At 31.3% G+C, this 21,336-nt stretch overlaps 1 protein-coding gene and 1 long non-coding RNA gene across 3 annotated transcripts in view; one reads left to right on the top strand and one right to left on the bottom strand.

The window, feature by feature from the left end:
* The first annotated feature begins 1,814 nt into the window (after positions 1–1,814).
* LOC124365232 lies at positions 1,815–8,308 on the top strand. Its single transcript, XR_006922719.1, has 2 exons — positions 1,815–1,857; positions 8,098–8,308. It is a non-coding gene; the product is annotated as an uncharacterized LOC124365232 (long non-coding RNA).
* A 9,574-nt stretch (positions 8,309–17,882) lies between these two features.
* The window catches only part of LOC124364556 (EH domain-binding protein 1-like), a 67,922-nt gene continuing 64,468 nt past the window's right edge, over positions 17,883–21,336 (bottom strand). For both annotated transcript variants that reach the window (XM_046820112.1, XM_046820113.1), the window contains 2 exons: positions 19,477–19,591; positions 17,883–18,068 (listed from right to left, as the gene is read on the bottom strand). In XM_046820112.1, the coding sequence (XP_046676068.1) occupies positions 17,987–18,068; positions 19,477–19,591 (197 nt within the window). In that variant the 3' untranslated portion in view covers positions 17,883–17,986. The remainder of the gene's footprint in view (positions 18,069–19,476; positions 19,592–21,336) is intronic.

Below are 21,336 nucleotides of genomic sequence, written 5' to 3'. Positions count from 1 at the left end.
ATCAATCAACAAGCATTTCCAGGTATTGTGATCGGTATTGTTGTCGCTGTTATCTTATCTTTCTCGAGAATCCCGATTGCGGCAGGCCGCGCGGCATCACATGATTATTTAAGTTTTTTGCACGGTACATAAAAACAAGTTTTGTGTGTTTTTTTCAATAAAGAGTTTAGTTTTTGTTTGGTAATGTTTGTTTTTGTTGAATTTTTGTGTTTGTAGAAATGTAGGGGTAAAACACGGAAGTAACAACAAAGCGACGCACCAGCTGAACGGGCGGCGAGACTCTGCAATCACGTTATCTACTAGACACCGCTCGACTTTGACCTCTGTCTGAGGATGGGGAGGGGTTTGCAATAAGACAATTCCTGTTTTATATTGACGAAATATTGTTATACGCTAATCTAGTAATCAGTAGAAGCAAAATGTCAAATAACGATTCATATCTGGGTGTGGTCGGTATAATCCCAAAGTACCCTCACAACATTACGACAACATGGCCGTAAAATATTTTTTTTCACCAAGCTGATGATTCCAAAGACGTTTAAAATTTGATATCATAGTAAGAAACATACAGGGAATAGAAAAATAGTATATTTATTCCATAAAGAATATTAAAATATCTCTTAAAAGTATGAAAAGTCCGCCGGTGATAAATCAGACGGCTGGTCCTTTTCGCATAGTACGCCGCCGGCGATAAATCAGACGGTTGGTCCTTAAAGGGTTAAAGGTTCAACTAGGTTACCCTCTTTTCTGCACATTAACAAGTTATATATATATTTTTTTTGAAATGGATATTATACAAGTCGATACGGAATTGTAATTTGAGAACATGTTATTTATTACAGCAAGTACAAACCGCTGTTTGCAGTTTACTTTTTTGAAAGCACTCTGTAGTTATAAAAATGGCGGGACACTTTGTTTGTTTCATTAAACTTTTTTATTTAATTAAACTAATGTACTCAATTTTTTTTAGTTTTTTTTTTGCCTACGTAAAATTCTAAAGGTTATGAATGAGTTTTAAATAGAAAAACGATAACCATTCAGAAATGTGCAATATTTAAACCTCAGATCTTACGTTATTAAAAATGTAAACTATTCTACCACTACAATATGTCCTTAATGCACATTTGAAGCAGACAAAAACAGCACCGATATCACAAGATCATTGTTTCTAAAAATACAGTTGGTGAGGTCATCATGAAGTTATCAACGTCCCCATCTTACTCCCTTACCCCCTCTCCCCTGCCCTGCCTGCCGACGTGTAGTAGAAGTTGATCAAGTTTGTTCATGTGACATTCCTTGCTCTCAAAACTTGCAGTTACAAAACAATCTTGTGTTTCCTGTTGTCAGATGATTGTCCTGATTAAATGAAATTCAACAAGTTGTCAGAGTCCATCGTTTTACTCTCAGTGAGATCAGTAAACTATACATATACATATTGTATATTAAATCACCAAATTATATTCCTAACATCTTACGTAGGAAATAATAATAAAAAAAAAATTTAATATTACTTTTAGTGAAAAGTTTCAGCTCAAGCTTTACAATAAAGGTGATGTGAATACAACACAATCACAGTTACTGAGTTAAAATGATTTAATGGTCAATTATATATTTTTTTTAATTCTGATTCTCAATCTGCGGTTACAGAATATGGAGCAGCAGAAGAATCTGAGTTAAAGAAGACAAACCAGTCCGTAGCCTCTTCACTGGTGCGGGTCACATTGCAAGGGCCAGACAAAAGCGGTCACCATGTCCATTGCCCAAAACCATGCAGATCAAGAATTTGTTTGCCTTTGGTGGCGAAAATGTTTAATTACTGGGGGTGCTGTTCCAACTCTCTGTCGGAAGAGTTCAAAGGTATGCTTTATACTAACCCTACTCAGTTAATTTTCAGTTTGTAACAAAACCATTTGGTTCTTTATCTAGTAATTTCTCTTTAGCTTTAATTTTATAGTTTGTTCTAACCGCAAGTGGGTTTTGTGTATACATTTGTAAACAATTTTGTAAAATTTTCAAAAAGTTTTTTTTAGCACAAATAAGTGTTTTCAAAAAAATTTATGCTGATTTTCCTTTTATATCCTAGTAAACTATATCTATTCCTTAACCTAATTACAAAATTTCAAAAGCCTACCTTATATAGAAGTCCAGTTGTGATTTTTTCACTAAATGTGACACGAGCACAGTTTTTTGTAAGTTGCATGGACGTTGTATGTAATGTTATACTATATTCACAAATCAATATTTGTCACTATGCTAAAATAAATCTTACAGAAACACAAAACAAAATAATCTTCCCTCAGTCTTTCACTGTTAAAAATCACAAAACTATAACTAAAGGAGAATATGTTCAATATTTACATTACACGGATGGAGTCTAACATTGGTGTTTGCCAAAACAAATGGCATGAATGCCATGAATCCTGTGTCATGTAATGCCACCTAACAGTGTATTTTCACTCACTGGTGACTGCTCTCTCTTTCTCTTATTCATTTTACTAAATTTTCAGTACAAATAAATAATAAAAATGCCCTAACAACAAAAGTAATGAGAGAAATACAAACGTAAACAACGCACAGCAACACGAACGTAACCTCACTCTCGACCAAACCAGAGGTTAATTTCAGTGGGAACGCAAGGGAACGGCGTTCCCTTACCTCCCAAGAGTGCCGGAACGCAAGGGAACGCTTTTAAAAACTACGAGTACAAGTTTTAGTTAAAAAAAATTGTAGGTGGGATCAATATTATGCTATGCTTTGTTTGCGAGTGACTCGTAAGCAGATAGTAAGCGCCCGTACAAGCAGTTGTGAGCTGTGCTGTGATGAGTTTTGCACGGAATCAGGCAGGAGGAAGATGACGGGCGAGTCATCCTAGTTCGCGCATGCGCGGCTGCGCCTCTCAATAACAAAGCAATACCCACCCCACCCCCTTCCTTTCCCCCTCAATTCCTTCACCGCGCCACCGCCCCAGTGATCACAAGTGTGTTTGACTAGTTGACTTGACCTTGGTGTGTTTCGCGTTTAAGTTACAAGTTGCATCGCATCCCATCACGCTTAAGTTCGTTTTTGAGGTGCAGGTCGTTGATTGTGTTCGTGTTTTATGCTTATTAGTGCTGGTGCAGCTAAATAGTTTCCTAATTGACTATGACTACCAGAAAAATTGTTGATTTCTTTAAACCTAACCCTAAGAAACAAAAAAGGTTATGCGAATAATGAGAACTGCAGTTCGGAAGCATTGACTACAACTTCAATTGTTGATCAAGATAAAAAAAGAAGACGCAATCGGGATCAATGAGGATAATTGCGATTACCATTCCCCTTCGACTTCCTCGTCGGTCAAAATAGTATCCAGGTTGGTGGGTTTGGGATCTGATGCAGACGAAGCTAAGGTAAGTAATGAAAATAATGATTTTGTTAATAGGGGTGAACAGCCAGTTTGTTGGTCTGAAGAACAAATTGTTGAATTTAAAGCTAAAAATCCATGGCTAATTGTGAACAGAGAACTAGGTTGCAACGTTTGCCGTAGTGTGAGTACTCTAGGTGCAGAGAAAACGAAGGGCCTAAAGATTAGCGAAGAGTGGGTTTTAGGAACTGTTAACTACCGCTTATGGAAACAATAAAAAAGACCAGCAATCCTCTCTTAGGAAAAAGATATTTTTACACCGTGGGTCTCGAGCTCATTCTTTAGCTGAAAAAATACTCATTGAAGCTAAGAAAGATACAATGAAAAAAGCTGTTGCTTCTATGCATAAAGAGCAGCAGATTGTAACTGAGCGCATTTTCCGCACGGCTTATAAGCAAGCTAAACTAAATAGGCCATTTTTTGAGTTTGAAACTGAAATTGATCTTCAAATAATGAATGGCTTAGATATGGGGCGAATCCTACATTCAAATGTTGCTTGCTCCAATATAATTCATCATATTTCTGATGAAATGAAATCAGACTTGATAAATGGCCTAATCAAGTCAGACTCTAAATTTTCCCTGCTTTTGGATGAAGCCACTTCAGTTTCAAACAAAAATGCTTTGGTGGTTTATATCAGAACTGTTCTAAAGGGAATGCAAAACCCTATGACAGTGTTCTTAACACTTTTTGAGCTAAATAGCACAACATCAGCTGGTATATTACAAGAACTTTTAAATCAGTTACAAGCATTAGGTCTAAGCTTTGAATTCATGAAAGACCATATGATTGCTCTAACTTGTGATGGTGCTTCAGTGCTACTAGGCAAGAAATCTGGCCTTGCTATACAGCTTACTGAAACGTTCCCCAACTTGTTCATTTGGCATTGTTTGAACCATCGTTTAGAGCTTGCCGTGCACGATTCCATAGAAGAAGTAGCTGGAATCAATCATTTTAAGATATTCATGGATAAAATTAGAAACATGTTTAGTTGTTCACCCGAAAAAAACAGCAGGGAGTTGGCAGAAGTTGCTAAAGGACTAGAGGAGCAAATGTTGAAAATCGGCCGTGTTTTAGATACTCGTTGGGTAGCCTCCAGCTTAATGGCGGTGAAAGCAGTTTGGACAGATTTTAAAGCTTTGTACAATCATTTCATTGAAGCATCTGAAGACAAACAAAGGGACTCGAAGCAACGTTCAACTTACAAAGGGCTTTGTAGTACATTATCTTCTACAACTTTTGTACACAAACCTGGCATTGATGTTCGATGCTCTAGAAGAGTTATCGGATTTGTCCTTACAGCTTCAAAAATCAAGCCTCAACCTTATCCAAGCCCACAGTGATGTAACACTGTTAATCAAAGTGTTTGAAAACCGAGTTGAAAACATGGGTAGACGTTCAGTGGAAGCTAAAATTGCTATTGACGATTTGATGTTTCAAGATGTTAAACTTTGTGTAAGATCCAAGATACCCAGTATTCCAGAAAAACAGTTCTATCGGAGCCTCGCTAACAACTTGACTCCAAGGTTGCTATCATCATCTTCGAATGCGGCTGAACACTACACCAAAATCATGAATGACATCAAAGTGATCCACCCCATGTATTGGCCAAAAGACTTATCCATCACCTACGGAGAATGTGAGATCCAGCGAATCTGCGATAGATTTAAGATTAGCAGCTCTCAGGATATAATTAGAGACTTCAGACACTTCAAGCAGGGACTGAAGCCTATGTTAAGTGGAGAGAGAAACCTACTATTCTAGAGCAAACCGCCGTCGTTTAAGAAACTGATTTCCATAAATAGTATTGCAGTGTCTAGTGCTGAATGTGAACGTGGGTTTTCTGCAATGAATCTAATTATGTCTCCTCTTAGATCTTCACTCTACATTAGCACTGTTTGCGATTTATTGCGGATCAGGCTCCTAGGACCTCCTGTGGCTAGATACAATCCCGAGCGACACGTCAAAACCTGGCTGGCGAAGGGACACCATTCTGCACTTGACACCAAGTCAAAACAACGAGGGCAGAAAAACTTACCATGAAGACAGCATTGCATTGTGGGAACTTTTTTCCTAAATCTGTTTTTTAAATATCTTTTAGAATTTCAGAACATTAAGTTTTCATTAAAATAACTAGCCTATGCCTAACTTATAGTTGTGTTCTGAACTCAAGTTTCTGAGTTCTTTTTTGTACTTACAGTAGTTAGTTTTGTGTATTGTTGTTTTGTTTCTTTTGTAGTTTTCACTTTAAAATATTAACAAAACAACTAAAACTAAGTTTACCAACAGTCTTGGCATTGCCTTACAATATTATACTACAAATCCGTACATATTTGTTATAATAACTAATAAGCAAATAAAATAATCAACCTTAACTTTTTAAAACTACACTAAATTTAAAAAAATGAAACTGTGTTACTCCACTCTGTGTGTCATTTATTTTGTGTGTAATTAAACGCTTCCTTTTCCTTTCCAAGAAGTTGGTTTATTTTTAATGTATTAATATTGTTTTGTACCCATAAGGTATGCAATTTTTTTTGTAAAATATGCAAAACTTGTAAAAAAGCTGTTATATTAACAAACGTCCATTTACATATTAATATGTATTATTATTACTACTGTAATGTGTATAAATAACACTGTGAATAAGGCTCAATTTGTTTTTATTTTACCATTCATTAAAAAATTAATATTGGCGAGCTTCATTGATTCAAACAAAATGGTCAATGACATCAAACCAAATATTTCTGGGAAATTTAAAGTAGGCAACAAGGTGTTAATGGAGTAGAGTAGAGTAGAGAGTAAACTCAATAATTTAAATTCATGTTTTTATTTTCTTACATCCTAATCAAGCACCTTAAAGAAAATAAACAGCATTAAAAATATCACTTGGTATTTTATAAAAATGAATGTATTATTATGTCTGGGTGGCCTAAAAACAAAGGTTTACAGTTATAATTTTCAAAAGTTTTCCTGGGTGAGGGCCCCCTCCTTCCTGGGGTGTATTCCATACCCACCAGTCTGAGCTTCCCCGCTTTAAGAGTTCCCACACCTAAAATTTTAGAAATTAAGCACTGGACCAAACAATCCAACAGCTGCGAAGCTCAAATACGACCAAACAAACAGTCCATAGAGGAATAAACTACTTTGTGGTTTCAAAGCAACTAATCGACTATCGGTTAGTCAAAATTTCACTGCAATCAGATGAACTATAAGAAAATTACAGGCGAAAAAAGTGACGTAACCTATATTACGGCCATTGGCGATTTTCAGTTGAGTAGCCGACAGCCGTAATATAGGTACGTTGGCGTGCAAAGGGTTAACTCTCTACCCTCTCTGAAAATGAGGGGAAAATATTTGTATCCTTCAAAAAGTCCAAAAAAGTATTTTAATATATATGGTGAAGATTGTACATCGATACCTTAATCCGTTTGGAATATATCCAGGCATGTCAGAACTTAATTTACTCCCTGTATATAACAGTTGAATACATTTTAAACACCATTGAGGAATTAATTAACCTAGCCTCTTTAGGACAGAATGTTTGAATTGATTGTGGCAAAAATGCATGCGTGTACTAAAATATTAATAAAATGAGTTTGGATACAGATAAATTAGTAAATTTTTCAGGACGTTTTAGTCTATTTGGTTGTTCAACAATAGTGTTTGTTGCTTCTCCAAATAATTTTTTATTTAGTTTTTTTAGTATATATTAAAAAAAAAATTTTAAGTAAGAAAAACAAAAAAATCAAAAGCAACGGTCAATATTCTATTACTTTTTTGTTTATCTGTTTTAATATTTTTTATTCAAAACAGCGCAATGTTTTTTACGTGTAAAACAAGTTTTTATTTGATTACTTAATTATGAAGCATACTAACAAAACAATCAAAATTCACTTACATTTTTCATGTTTTTTATGATAAGCTCCTAAATTGGTTGTCAGGGAGATGAGATAAAACTGTTACATTCTTTGTTATTATCAAAATGATAATTAAAATCAACTATTTACATTACATACAATAACGATTCATTTACTTTTTATAATTCACTTTTGTGTCAGTCTTTGAGTATCTTTGATATCTCAATATCACTGTCCAAGTATCTGTCTACTTCTGAAGTGCGCAAATTGTCTTGTTCCATGAGGTAGCGGAAGAACTAAAAACTCCTTCAAAAACTATAAACAGTAAAAACACTAAACATTGAGAACACAATACATAGAATGTAATTTTTACATGATTGAGTAAAACACACACACACAGAGCCACCATTATATTTTTGTATAACACTATAGATATCATTTTGATAAGATTATATAATAAAAAAATAATTATTTATAACTGAATTTGTCTTAAATTTAAAATTGTAATTAGTTAACTCACCACCTTTGGTTGTTTGATTCATATAACACAGTCACTATTAAAAATAGTAACAGTTCCGATTTAATCGTCATACTTTCCCCCCTAACATCCTGATCTATAGTAATTTATACTCTTAGCTAGAGTTAACTAAGTTTCCATGTATTAAAGCATGGCGGTTTTACATAATAACAGTCACAATATTTATAACTATAATTAGAAAAAATTATACTTCCCTATTTATTACCAATTACATAATGCACAAATTAGCAACCAAATGTGTTAATTTTCGAGTTAAAGCAACTAAAAATAACAAATTTATTTTTTATGGACTGTTTCAGAACGCCAAAATTATTGTAGAGATGACAAGCCCGCTGAAGACACTGGATTACTACTCTGTCGAGGACGGTGATGAGATTTCAGTACGGTGGTAATGCTACGTTTCTTTGTTACATTTAACGAGGTTTTTATAGTTTATTTTGTTGTATTTTTTAATAACAGTTTAATATTAATTTTCCCTGTAACATAAATAAAGTATTACCGCATGTAAAAGAGGTTTTATTTTCCTATACGGTCATTCTATGTCTAATTATCCAGATGAAGTATTATTTATTACTCACGATCTCAGACTAAGATGAAACTTAATTTCTCATTTGTATTTTTTTCATTCATATGAATGCATACCAAGTTTTATCTCTCATTCTTAACTGGTTTTTATTTTATAGCTACTTGTTAAGTGTGCAAAATAGTATTTTCATTTTTTATGGTGCTTCAAAATGAACTTATACTCTCACAATGGAAATGATTAAATGTGTTTCTATGGATATTACTTTGAACCATAACAATGAAGCAAATCACATAAAAAGTCATGTAACACAAGAGCTTGAAATGCCAAATGGACTAATTTAAACAGCTAAGGAGCTATAGCTTTCAGCTGGAAACTGTTAAAAAAAGAGACAAACTATTATAATGTTGTAGAAAAAAATATAATTTGCTAATTAGTAAAACCAATGAGCCTAACAGACTTGTATTCTTGAGATGTAATATGGGGGTATGCAACACAGCGTCCCTCTCGCATACCCCACACCAGTTTGTACTCATGGGACAAAAAATAGCAGAGCTCTGAAAATTTAAATGTTATTAAAAAAACATAAAATTTTAAAAAATCAAAAAGCTACATTCATATACAGTGTGTTCCAAATTTTATGCACACTGAAAGGATCTTGGAAAACTATAAGAGACACAGCAAAGATTAAATAGACCAAGTTGTGTGTAATAACAACCAACAAATTAATGTGGTCACATAGATTATTGGTTGCATCATTCACTCGCTGCGCTCAAAAAACTTTTTCTTCAAAATTTTCAAATTGTCAGAGCTCTCTTATTAGTAACTATATTAAAAACTTTTTTTACATTAATTCTTCTAGTTTTTAAATATTATAATGAAAAATTGTTCAAGGCAAGCAGGCAGAAGGTATTGAGTTTTTTTAATACGACCCATTTTTTAATTAATCAAAAGAAAGTAGATTTTTTTACTGATTTTAATAATACCATATGCGTTATAATTTTCTTGTGCTTTTCATCAAATAATTCATAAAACACGTTTTTGTACGATTGTATGAAGGGAATTTTTATTGTACTATTCGTATAGTTGGTAAACTTGACTGATATTTCACTGTACACAGTGTTGGAATCAGCTGTTTAGTAAAACATAGAAATTATCAGACAAGGTCAGTCCAAAAATGACTGTTACTGACATTTTCGTAATTGATTATCCAAATAGTATGTTAGTTTAGAATTGTATCATAATTTATAATTACAAACAACAATTTGGTAAAACTTTCAGTAAAAAAGCTCTTAAAATAAGTTTGGGAAATGTTTTCTAGTAAAAGCTAGCATTTGGCACTAAAACCACAAGAGCATTGCAGCTGTCCAGTAGTAAAGGCGCCAATGAGTTAATTAATATGTACATGATTGAGGAATCAGAAAATAATAACTGAAGTAATCCAGGAAAAATGTATTATTTCCATATATGAAAAATGAGGCAGACTTAACAGGTCAAGGTTTTGTGCTGAAACATAGGAAGAAAGGATAAGACAAGCTCTCAAGATGCTAATATTGATAGGCACAAAATAATGAGATACATTACAACCTAGTTAAATTGTATTTGTATAATTACCTAATTCCATATAAAATCTACAAAGGAAAAATAACAGATTTTAAATTTTTATAGAAATTTATTTGTACAAGTTATAGCAACAAATTACATAAAATTTGCTTTAAACACTAGAACTGCCTTTTCCTTCACGTTTCTTTGAAGATCTCGATGGAAAATGTGCAATGACATTTCTCTGTCTATAACTTATTATAACAATCATGTTTATATATTAAATGCCACTATACCTAATTGACTAACACACAATTATGTGATGGCAAGCTTTGTTGTGGCATTTGTTAAGATTTCATAGCATTTTTTTATAACTTAGAAAATAAATGTTAGACAAAAGGTATTATTTTTAATTAAAATATAAACTATCGATATATGAGAACAACCAACATATGACTCATTAAGATATACTATACAAACACTATTAAAAAATTGGGTTGGGGAAAATAGCTGAGGTCTTTTGTATAGACAACCTGACCATGCAGTAATCCTAGAAGGGTAATAGAAGATAGGATTAAAGTCGAAAAGTTTTTTTGTATAGTCCTATATATTTAAATAAGAGTTATAATTAACTAAAACAGTATATTTGATATTTTCCAACGTTCAGTGATACTGCAGAAAAAAGACGGTGGCAAATAAACGGGAATAGGCCTTTATTATTATTGGTTCATTCTGGATGAACTTCTCAAAACCTGACATGATGATTTTCTATTGGCTTCTGGTCAGTTCTCTGAGGTTGGTTGTTGGAGACCTATTATGACCAGTATTCTTTAGTTAAGTTTTAATAATTATTGTTTTGTGTTTTTATAAATTGCATGGTTTTATAGTCAGTGTGCATTGAATTGACATATACAACATGGTTGTTGTAATTCCTGACTTATACATGTCACAACACTGTTACGAGTTATTTATTTTAACCTAAATTGTAGTCGTGTCTTAGGTTTGTATTTATCTGAGGAAGAGGTCAAATTGCAGATCTAGTGATACTGAATTACTGTAATCACTGAATGATGGCAAATATACAGCAAATAAAATCCACAATCTCTCCATCGTCAAAACAAACTTTAAACAAAGAGTTCTAAATAAATAAATTTTATTCCAATTTGGATAGTTTTCAACATTATTAAATATTGCATTTGCAAATGTGTATAGTGTAGCCAGTAATATGTGATTTAATTGCCAATTTTATTTTAATTCAGTAACAACAGATTCTATCTCAAATGATCGTTCTGAGAACAGATCACGAGATTGCCACTAAATTAGTATAATCAGTTGATGCATAGGAATATTTCTCAGGCTTAATGCACACTCAATGCTTTATCCCTGATCCAATAAACAACATGAACTAAGCTCTCCAAATAATAAAAAGTTCAGCATTGTCTTTTTTTAAATAATGAATTTTGTAACCTGAGCCAGTCCATATTCTAAAGTCGTGTGACATTGATCTATGGACCTCAGTACACAATGTATTTTAGGTCCCCCTAACACATATTCTCCTTTAAATGGATATAAAAATCCATGGGATTTGCACTCCATAGCTCTTGCATTCTTCTCAAGAGAAAATAAGCCACCATATTAACCACAGTTTTGTCTGCAATGCTGCACTACAGAATTAAGTACTAAAAGAAAAATAGTTTATGCAGAATTTACATAAAAAATCTTTTTTTAATTTTAGAATGGTGCAATGTTATGACATGCTGCACCTATCTCTGCTCTAAATTCAAATTCAAAACAACTTTATTCTTATAATTTGTACAATTACATTTACAATTATACAAATTAAGAATGGGATCAGTCATATTTTATTTAAAATATTTATATATTTCCATAAATTCTTCAAATGAATATAAATCTTTATTGGTTAAAAATATTTTTAGGTGATTTTTGAACAATAAATTATATTCTACACTGAGTAAGTCTTTTGGAATTTTATTTATATATTTAATTCCTGCTGAGCTTTGTTTCTTATAATGAAATTCCAACGAGTGTTTATGTACTGCCAATTGGTTTCTATTTCCACCTACATTAGTATACAGTGCCGATACATATGCGTTACAATCACATATAAACTGCAAGGCCACCGAAAGATCCTGAAAATCTTCAAATATTGCAGTTTTCAAATCATCAATCTCTAATTGTCAGTATTAGCCATCAAAGAAGCAGCAGAACAAAGAAATAATCCATTTTTATCAGTTGATACATTTTTAACACAGAAATGTCGGAATTGGTGTATTGCTAAATTAAACACCTTGAAGTGTGCTGTAGAGTAGATTGGTGGAGACGGTAGAGCTAGTACAATAATGTTGCCGAACGGAGGAGTTGCCAAACAGGTGGTTAGATATAACAGTTATACTGAGTACAGAAATAAAAGAAAACCATGACAAGTTGTATTGAGATAACTTGCACGGTCCATCTTGTGGACCTTTCAATTGACGAGGAAAACGTTGTTGTCCTAAATTACGATCTGGACTTGAAAGTGTTATAATTCAACTGCTAAGGGTTTCAAATTCAGATACAATAACATGCATTCAGTCTCTTTTAGACATTAGTTTAGTTATAAAAAAAATTATTTTCAACCACTTTACAGATTTGTATATATTAAGGAGCTATAGAAAGTATTACATATAACTTCAGATGAGTATTGATGTAATGTATTACTTTTAGAGTTTTAAATTACTATAAGTTTAAAGATCACCTCGTAATGCACAGTTCTAGTGCTTAGAAATAAGCTCTTAATAAGTATACAATGACGAAACATTACACGTTGCATTTGTTCAAACACAATTCAGTTAGTAATCATAGTGTATAAGCATATTGGAACAATGAGTAAATGACTGGCATCTTTAATTGCCATACATAATTAGGAACCTGTATTTATATGGTTTTAATTGTAATTTTACATTAGCACATAGATAAAAACTTATGATTTACTAATTTGTTGTGTTTGGTAAAATATTACTTTATTACTTCAGAAATCTCCTGTTTTCATTTAATAATAACCTTTAAAGATTACACACTCGTCATGAGTTTTTCTTCTCTAGATACATTATTTCTTGTATAAATATGATTATACACAAGTATTTGAGCCACAACTTCAGCACAAGTGAAAATTCAAAGTATGAAAATGAGTACACCAAGTGCAATTATTCTCTAAATAAATAACCAAATGGAGAATATGGGCCATATTTGTATCACTTATATAATTAGTACTAGAAATAAATAAATAAAATATACATTTTGACTTATTATGTAATACTAAATCTTCAGTCAGAGGAAAAAACAAATTAAAAAAAAATTTTCAATGTTTTGGAATGAGTCCAAAGGTAGCTTACAACGATCTGAAACACAACAGTGACGTTGAAACCATTTAAATTTATAAGAATCACAGTAACAACCATCTCTGTTATTAGCGTTTGGCAAAAAAACAATGGTGATTGAGAGACTTAGACAATGTGTTTATTATGTACAATTCATGTACTTGTGCACAGTTTCTATCTAGCAACAAATGTCATAATGGAAATCAAATTTCAAATCATTTATGGGAAACAAAGAGGCTCTTGATAACAGTTTTAAAGAACAAACATAACACAGCTAAGATATATGCGGAATGCAAATAAATTACAAAATTATTTTTGAAATATTAACATGAACTGGGGCCGAAAATTAATACTTCATTCATAAAAGATAACCAATGTACAGATTCAAGTTAGGGGTGTGGATCAACTCGGGGTGACAAGCCGGAGAATCAACTGCTAACTAAGAAATACTATACAGTGTGAGGTGAGTACACTGGGAGGAAGTACAGCGCTGGTTAGTGTAAGTAGATGGCATCGGGGAGAATCTTGTTAGAAACAGATTTAAAAAAGGTAAAGTTTAACATTTTGTGCCAAAAATCTGTTTAGGTATATGTAACTAAAAATATTTTCATTCATAGAATTGATCAATAATAAGTACCACTCAAAATGTTCTTTACAAATATCTTATTTTTACAAATGTAAGACAATCTTTTGAAAACCGAAAAGTTATTTCACATAGATTTTGAAAGACTACTTTTCTTATACAATAAAAAATTACTTAAAATTTGCATTATATAGGTATGAATATTTTTGTTTAGTGACAAAATTAACAACCAAAACGTTGACTTGGAGGTTGAAATAACAGTTTATAATTGTGTCACAAAATAAAATGATCCTCTATTGCTACACTCTCACACAGACCAAGTGTGTGGACTGATCCTTAATTTAACACATGCAACTTATTACGACAAATCTTAAGGTCAACTGTAATATATAAGGTTTGCTTATAAAAATAATTAAAAAACCAGATGTTAACTCTGAGCAACTATACAGATTTGTGCTGCGCACTCTCCTCCGAGTCGACTGTACACAAGCGATATTACACTCTATATACACATATGGCTAAGAGTAACAAAAAATATTCCATATCTTAACTACAAAATTGAAGGCAATATTCTAACAATTAGACGCAAAACTATTAAAGCTTTATTTAAATAATTTACTCACTAACGTAAATTTAATCGCTAATTATCACTCAGAAGCACACAAAGTAATTGATCAGTACTTCTTACTTGTAAGGAACACGCAGGATATTTACACTAGTTGTGTCTAACCATCTATCGATGAGACCACAACAACTCCCATACAAACCACCATTACAAGTAGAGCATCTAAACATTCTATACATCAAGAATTTCATAAGTTTAAACAGTAATCTATTGCCTCAGTTGAAGTCTGCTGTTATCAAAAATTTGCAATGACACTGGTGCGAGATCATGATCTGATTTATTTTAAATGGTCAATTGCTTCAACATTTTTATCCCTTTATTCTAATGTTTTCTAAGAGAGTATGTATTTATTTCAGTAATACATATTTTTACCTGTATTGGTCAAAATTTTAATAATGAGCAATTGCGTTTAGATGACGTGTAATTATTTTTTATCTACAACACCTTATGAAGTTGCAGAACCATGTCAGATTCACGTTTCATAATTATATGTAATGTAAAAGAACTGTTAGACAGTAAAAACAACAGTTGTATGTGAAAACTTATCAGTTGTTCCAAACATACAATAGATGAAAACAAGAGCAATAATCAACCTAGCCATCCTTAACAAATAAAATTATTTGGTTAGTTTGTGCAGTCAAATAACTGGGAAAAGACAATTGAATGATATCCGGCAGAAATGTAATAAACTAAATTAAATAATATGATACAAACAGCAGTTCAATTCTATTCAAATCCGCTATTCAAATTTCAACATGTACAGAATATAAAAACATTAAGAATATATATATTTGGAAAATGTTTCAAGATAATATATGCACAAAATGTTTTTCAAAAATAATTTATGAAGACCAAAAGTACGCTAGGCCTTCATGAATCTCTTTTTTTTACAATAGTGCTTACTTAAATTGTCAACAAATAATCAATTAATAATGTAAAACAGATTGTTTAAAATTTATGAAAATTATATTGCAAACTTAAAAGGCTAATTAAAACATACATTTAAATTACGTTAATCAAAAAGTTTCTCTATTGCACACAGAAACTTTCTCAGCATCAATGATTTTAATTTACTTTTGAAAGTATTAAAATCTTGTATTGTGTTAATTTCATAAGGCAATTTATAGGTTGTTGTTCCATTACAATCAACTGTTCAACTGTCTTGAACTGTGGTTAACCTACAATGATGCCAACATTACAGTTCTTAAAAGCTTTATGTAATAGTTTTTTATGGTTCGTGTTTGGAACATTCTGCTTCAACTCGTGTCGTACCTCATTTCAATCCTGTTCGTTAAGGCAATCATAATGTGATGGTTGCGCAAACCTAAACCACTATTACACAATTAATTATGGTGTAGTTATAAGAGTTACAAGGATGTTAAACTGTATGTAAGTAATCCTTATGATTGTTGTGGTCTCATAGCTGCATGACAAAAAAAGTGCATTAATTATATTATATTACAAGAAGCTAATAACATAATGAATTAATTAAATTAAACAAAGGTACAATCATCCCAGTCATCCCCTTTCTATCGTCCAACACGACCAAACATTGCTTGATAATATTTGTGTACTTTAAATATACAATATAATGCTAGGATGGAAATGAAAATAACACTTCTTAAAATTGGAGACAACGTATAACATTTCAATTTTGTAACAACATGCATCAACAAATAATTTTTTGTGTACAAAAATCTCAGCATAATTAAACTATAAGTATGACACACAAATTGTTATCAATCAGGCAATTAATTAGAAAAACAGATTTTTACAAAAAAATTAATTTCTTAAAAGAAGCAACTTCATGAATACTTGTAACTAGCACTTACAACGTAGCACGTCTGTCTGCATGGTGAAGGAACTTTAAACAGCAAAAATTGGTCTCATTCAACAAATGTCTCTTTCCATGACTAGAAGACAAACAATTATAATGGCTAACTGTCATAGTGAGATAATTGTGTTAAACCATTGGCCTACTTCTGACTTAAACTTCCAGAGAGATATTTCACCAATTAAAATGTTCATGACGACGGCTTATTTTAGGACTTTTTAAATTGCCATCAAATTTTTATATTTTTCAAAACCGTAATCTTTTTTAACATTAAAACATCTAAGAATAATGAAAAATGTATGTAGATTTCGCAAATTAAAAAAAAAAGATTTCAATATGTTTTTACATGTACCCCAAAGAGTACCCAAAGAATTAATTTACCTTGAAACTTAAAGAATCGTGCGCCTGACAGGGTACACGATAGTGTAAGGTATTTATTTAAGTGCAGAATCAAATTTTACAAAACCCAAGACAGGCAAATAATAAAAACGCAATAAGTAAATGGATATTGCCTAACGGGCATACAACGCGCTTTCCAAAAGCCGGGTGCGTATCTGACTGCAATTGTAAACAATCGCGGGTTGAATTAATATTTTAATAATGCAATTCTTAATTATTTTAAAAATACATTTTTTTACTATTATTAAAGTAGGCCAGTGAGTTAACAAAATGTTTAAAAAAATAAAATGAACACATCTACACTATTTCACCAACAAAACGGGTATACTCTATTTTTAATATTATTTTGAACTTTAGCAAAATTGTCTCTACGACAACTGAAGATACAACGAAACACACAAAACAGTAGTTAAAAAAAATACAACTAGCAATATAGTTACTAAATCCATAATAAATTCCTTATCATTGCACTTAATTGGTACCATAATTTTATCACACAGAAGCAGTCATAGAGGACAAAACATTACTCACTGACTTTGTTTAAATATAAATTAAAATGTTAGTTTATTTTTTTAAATTAGTTTGAGTATTATGTTAAATGATGTATATTTTATATTATCTACTATTTATTATGGTATTAATTACAAGTAAACACTTTTTCTTTTAGAAGGAAAAGCTATATTATGATGTAGAACTATGATACGGTAAGCAAAGTAACTTTTTCACAACTTTTCTGTCCAATGGCAAGATGTAATCTTGGTACTTTCAACTTTTCTTGTTCTTGTTAGTTATATAACATCCTCAAACAGAAATATTATAATGTATGTATTTAATAAGCCATTGAGTTGAAAACTATTTTATTCATGGTTGGCTACAACCACTCTTCACAACTTAGTTTTGTACTACTTTTTTTCAAGTACCAAAATCATTATTTCTACACTTGTTGCCCTTATTGTGGTTAATAAATACTTACATAAGAACAATGCAAAACTGTTTGATTGATTTTCGACTAACTCAATAAACAAAACACTAAACTTATAAATGTTACCCTGTAAATCGTCAACTAATGAAACACACATAACAACAACGATAACAAAATTTACAAACTTTTGCTTCTTTTTCGCCTTAAAATAAATGTCATGTCGCGGGAAGTATAAAATTTTTGATGAGAACGGTTTGGATTAACAAAGGAGGTCCTAGATTATTGTTTTGATTATTACTAATATACTTCCAATGTGGAATACATACATCAAGACAGTAACTTTTGATTTGTTACAATTAATGGGACACAAGATGATAGCGTTCTCATTGTAGCACACAGTTGTGGTTGCGGTGTATCACCCCCACTCGGCTGAGGTCTCTCTCGATCTTGTCATCGTCCTCGATACTGTCAACAGATAGGAACTTATTTACATAGTGCAAGACAGCAGTCGAAATCACTCAGTAACATTGCCACGTCTAGGGTTAACCCTTTGGGTACCAGACCAACATTTTTATTTGTGTCTGAGAAATATTGGCAACTTTTTTACCCAGAGATTACTGAAAAATATAGGACTCTTTTTATGATGTTCAACACTATTTTTAATCTATGCCCATAACTCCCTTATTATTTGATAAAAATTAATTATTCCTTTTTTTAAATTGTATATTAACAATTCTATGTCATTAAACATAGATCTTCTTACAAAACCAATGTAATAATTAAGAGCAATAATAAAAAAAATGCACTTATAAAAAATAAACCTTACGTTGAGTGGGTAAAAAGATTCTTAACAAAAATTCCAGATTATGCAAAATTTTTTATTTCAATAAACACTACAGATAAAACTGTTGTCAATCATATGTTTTTATTGGGTTTATAATAAAAATACAATTTTTATGGCACTTTGAAAAAATTGTGTGTCTCATGTTTTATACATTTTTAAAGTTGATAATTTGTAATGTATTTACAATCACAAATTTCAATGAAAACCCATATTTTCACAGAAATATTGTATATTAGTAATAAATACAATTAATTTAATAGAAAAGTAAAGTTAGTTTTTTTCTAACTTTACAGGCACATGTGTATGTATAACACAACATTTGTATTTCTTGGGATTTCTTCATACCGAAAGGGTTTAAAAGAAAATTATAGCCTAATTTCTATAAAACAACAGAAACATTTCCATGGAAATGAATTTTTAATTGCTGTTTAATTGTTATAACACTAATAGAATAAATATTTTTACATTTTGAATTTTGATCTAATTCATTGATAGTTTTGGTTAAAGCACTCACTGGAAAATTCAACTAGAACAATGATTTAAATTCATTGTTGAATGTAATTTGAAACCATAAAAATGAGAAAAGTAAACATTTTACATTATGTTGATAAAATATACTGGAAATAGAAAGTAATAAAAAAAGGTAGGCCTACATTATAATACAACTAATACTGAACCCAATCTTTTTCACCATAAAATCTAGATTAACGTTATTAATACCTTTCCTATGTTCCCAAGCGTCAGTGCACTCAACATGTTAAGTACATTAGTGTAAAAGTGACAACTCATACCACCAAAAACACAATACATAGTTGACACCACAAATTATTAGATTATATTTTACTCTGCAGCTCTTTTTTTATCTGCATTAATCAATTTAGACCAGTATAGTTCAGTGATTTGTTATTTAATAGCTAACTCATTTTGATTATCCCTTGAATAAAGTAATACTTGAGTTACTTTGCCAAATAATAAAAAGTAAAATAACTCTTATATAAAACGATGTTTATAAAAATATCCGCAACTCACGCTTTTTCTTGGGAATCCAAATGATGCACAAGTTCGTCCCGCTTATTTACTATATTAACTAATTCAGCCAGTAGGAGATTCTCTCTGAGCTTTTGTTCTTCTGTCTTCTGCCAGTCTGGAACAATAATAATTTTTTCAAACGAGTTTCCTTTAGAAACATAATAAGAGAACACATAATTAGGAAATACCTGTAATCTGTCTCAGGACTTTGTCTAAATGTGACTGTAGTCTTTATATATTTCTTTTAACAATTGCAAACTCATTTCTCTTATCAGCACATATTTTAAAGTGATAAAAAAACTGATCCTTTCCAAACGTTCACACATATATAACAACCCAACTTGCTCACTACAAACATGCCTTTAATCCTTGAAAATCAATTTTCTCAGCATGAATTGACTTAATAGAATCTAACAATATCCCCATGGCCAAACTCCTTCAGACTTAAACAGTAAAATGTTTGTCTGTATGGACCTACGCCAACTTTTCAAGAAGCTCAGAAATCTTGGTATTGAGAGGAATCGATTAATTGGTTTAAAAGAAAGCTTGTCAGCTTGTTTTTCGATGTTTAAAAAATGACAATAAATACAAATGACCAAAATATACTCTAAATAGCCTTAAAATAAAATATGTAGTTGATTTTCCAACAAGGGTACTGTAACCAATTGTTCAAAATCAGCAATTGACAACTTTTTTTGTATAAAACATAGAACAATGTAACTTGTCAGTTAAAGGAATTATATCCTGCCTGTCAGCTCACAATGATCAACTATTGCAGTTAATAATATCACACTTTAAAGCAAAACCAAGCCAATTAAAAAAAAGAAATACGTACATTTTTTCATGAAAATATCCAATACTTCACAAAAACATTCAGAAAATGAGAGCTGGAAAGAGGTATATTTTGCCAACGTTAAAAATAAATATGATACGTTTAACAACTTATTTGCTTTTAATTTGAACAAGCATTCCCCAAAATTTTAATAACTGAAAATAAGAAAAACCACAACTGGTTGACTGAGGAAATTAAACTACAAAACAAGAAATGTATGATTTCTAAGAGTTATTTGCTTTTAATTTGAACAAGCATTCCCCAAAATTTTAATAACTGAAAATAAGAAAAACCACAACTGGTTGACTGAGGAAATTAAACTACAAAACAAGAAATCATACAACAAAAGAGTAAAGGAAAAACACCAAGCAAGATATAAATTTTAAAAAATGTTGTGAAAACCAAAAAGACAGAGTTAAGACAACAATTAAATCAAATTAAATTTGAATATTTTGATCGAAAAATAACTAAATCTTGTAACATACAAAAGGCTGTATGGAATATAACAAACTCCAAAGTAGGGGCCAAAAAGACAAAATTACTCATATATAACTTTGAATGAAGGGGTTATTAAATTTACAGATCCTAAAGTAATCTCTAATATGTTTAACAACTACTTTGTAAATATAGTTAAGGATTTAGAACCTCGAAGCACTTTATGTAATAGGCACTTTAATTTTAAAAATCATTCATTTGAGCACTGCCTGTTAAAACCATCTTTTTAACTGAAATGTGTAAATATAGAAAAGGTGGAAAAAGTAATCCATTATTTAAAAAATAAAAACTCTTGGATATGATGATATACTTATTACTGTGATTAAAAAAGGGATTAAAAAAAGCATTGGCAGAATTTCATTTCATTTGGTAAACTCATTGTTCACCACGGGTGTATTCCTTCACATCTGAAAATATCTAAAATTATACCAATCCCCAAAAATACAATGTGAAGAATGTTTCAAATTATAGACTTATAGCTTTACTTCCTTCCATATCATAAATGTATGAGAAAATTGTATGTTAACAACTAA

Source organism: Homalodisca vitripennis, chromosome 6, assembly GCF_021130785.1.
Source record: "Homalodisca vitripennis isolate AUS2020 chromosome 6, UT_GWSS_2.1, whole genome shotgun sequence".
NCBI classification, from domain to species: domain Eukaryota; kingdom Metazoa; phylum Arthropoda; class Insecta; order Hemiptera; family Cicadellidae; genus Homalodisca; species Homalodisca vitripennis.
This window is presented reverse-complemented; position numbering and strand designations above follow the sequence as displayed.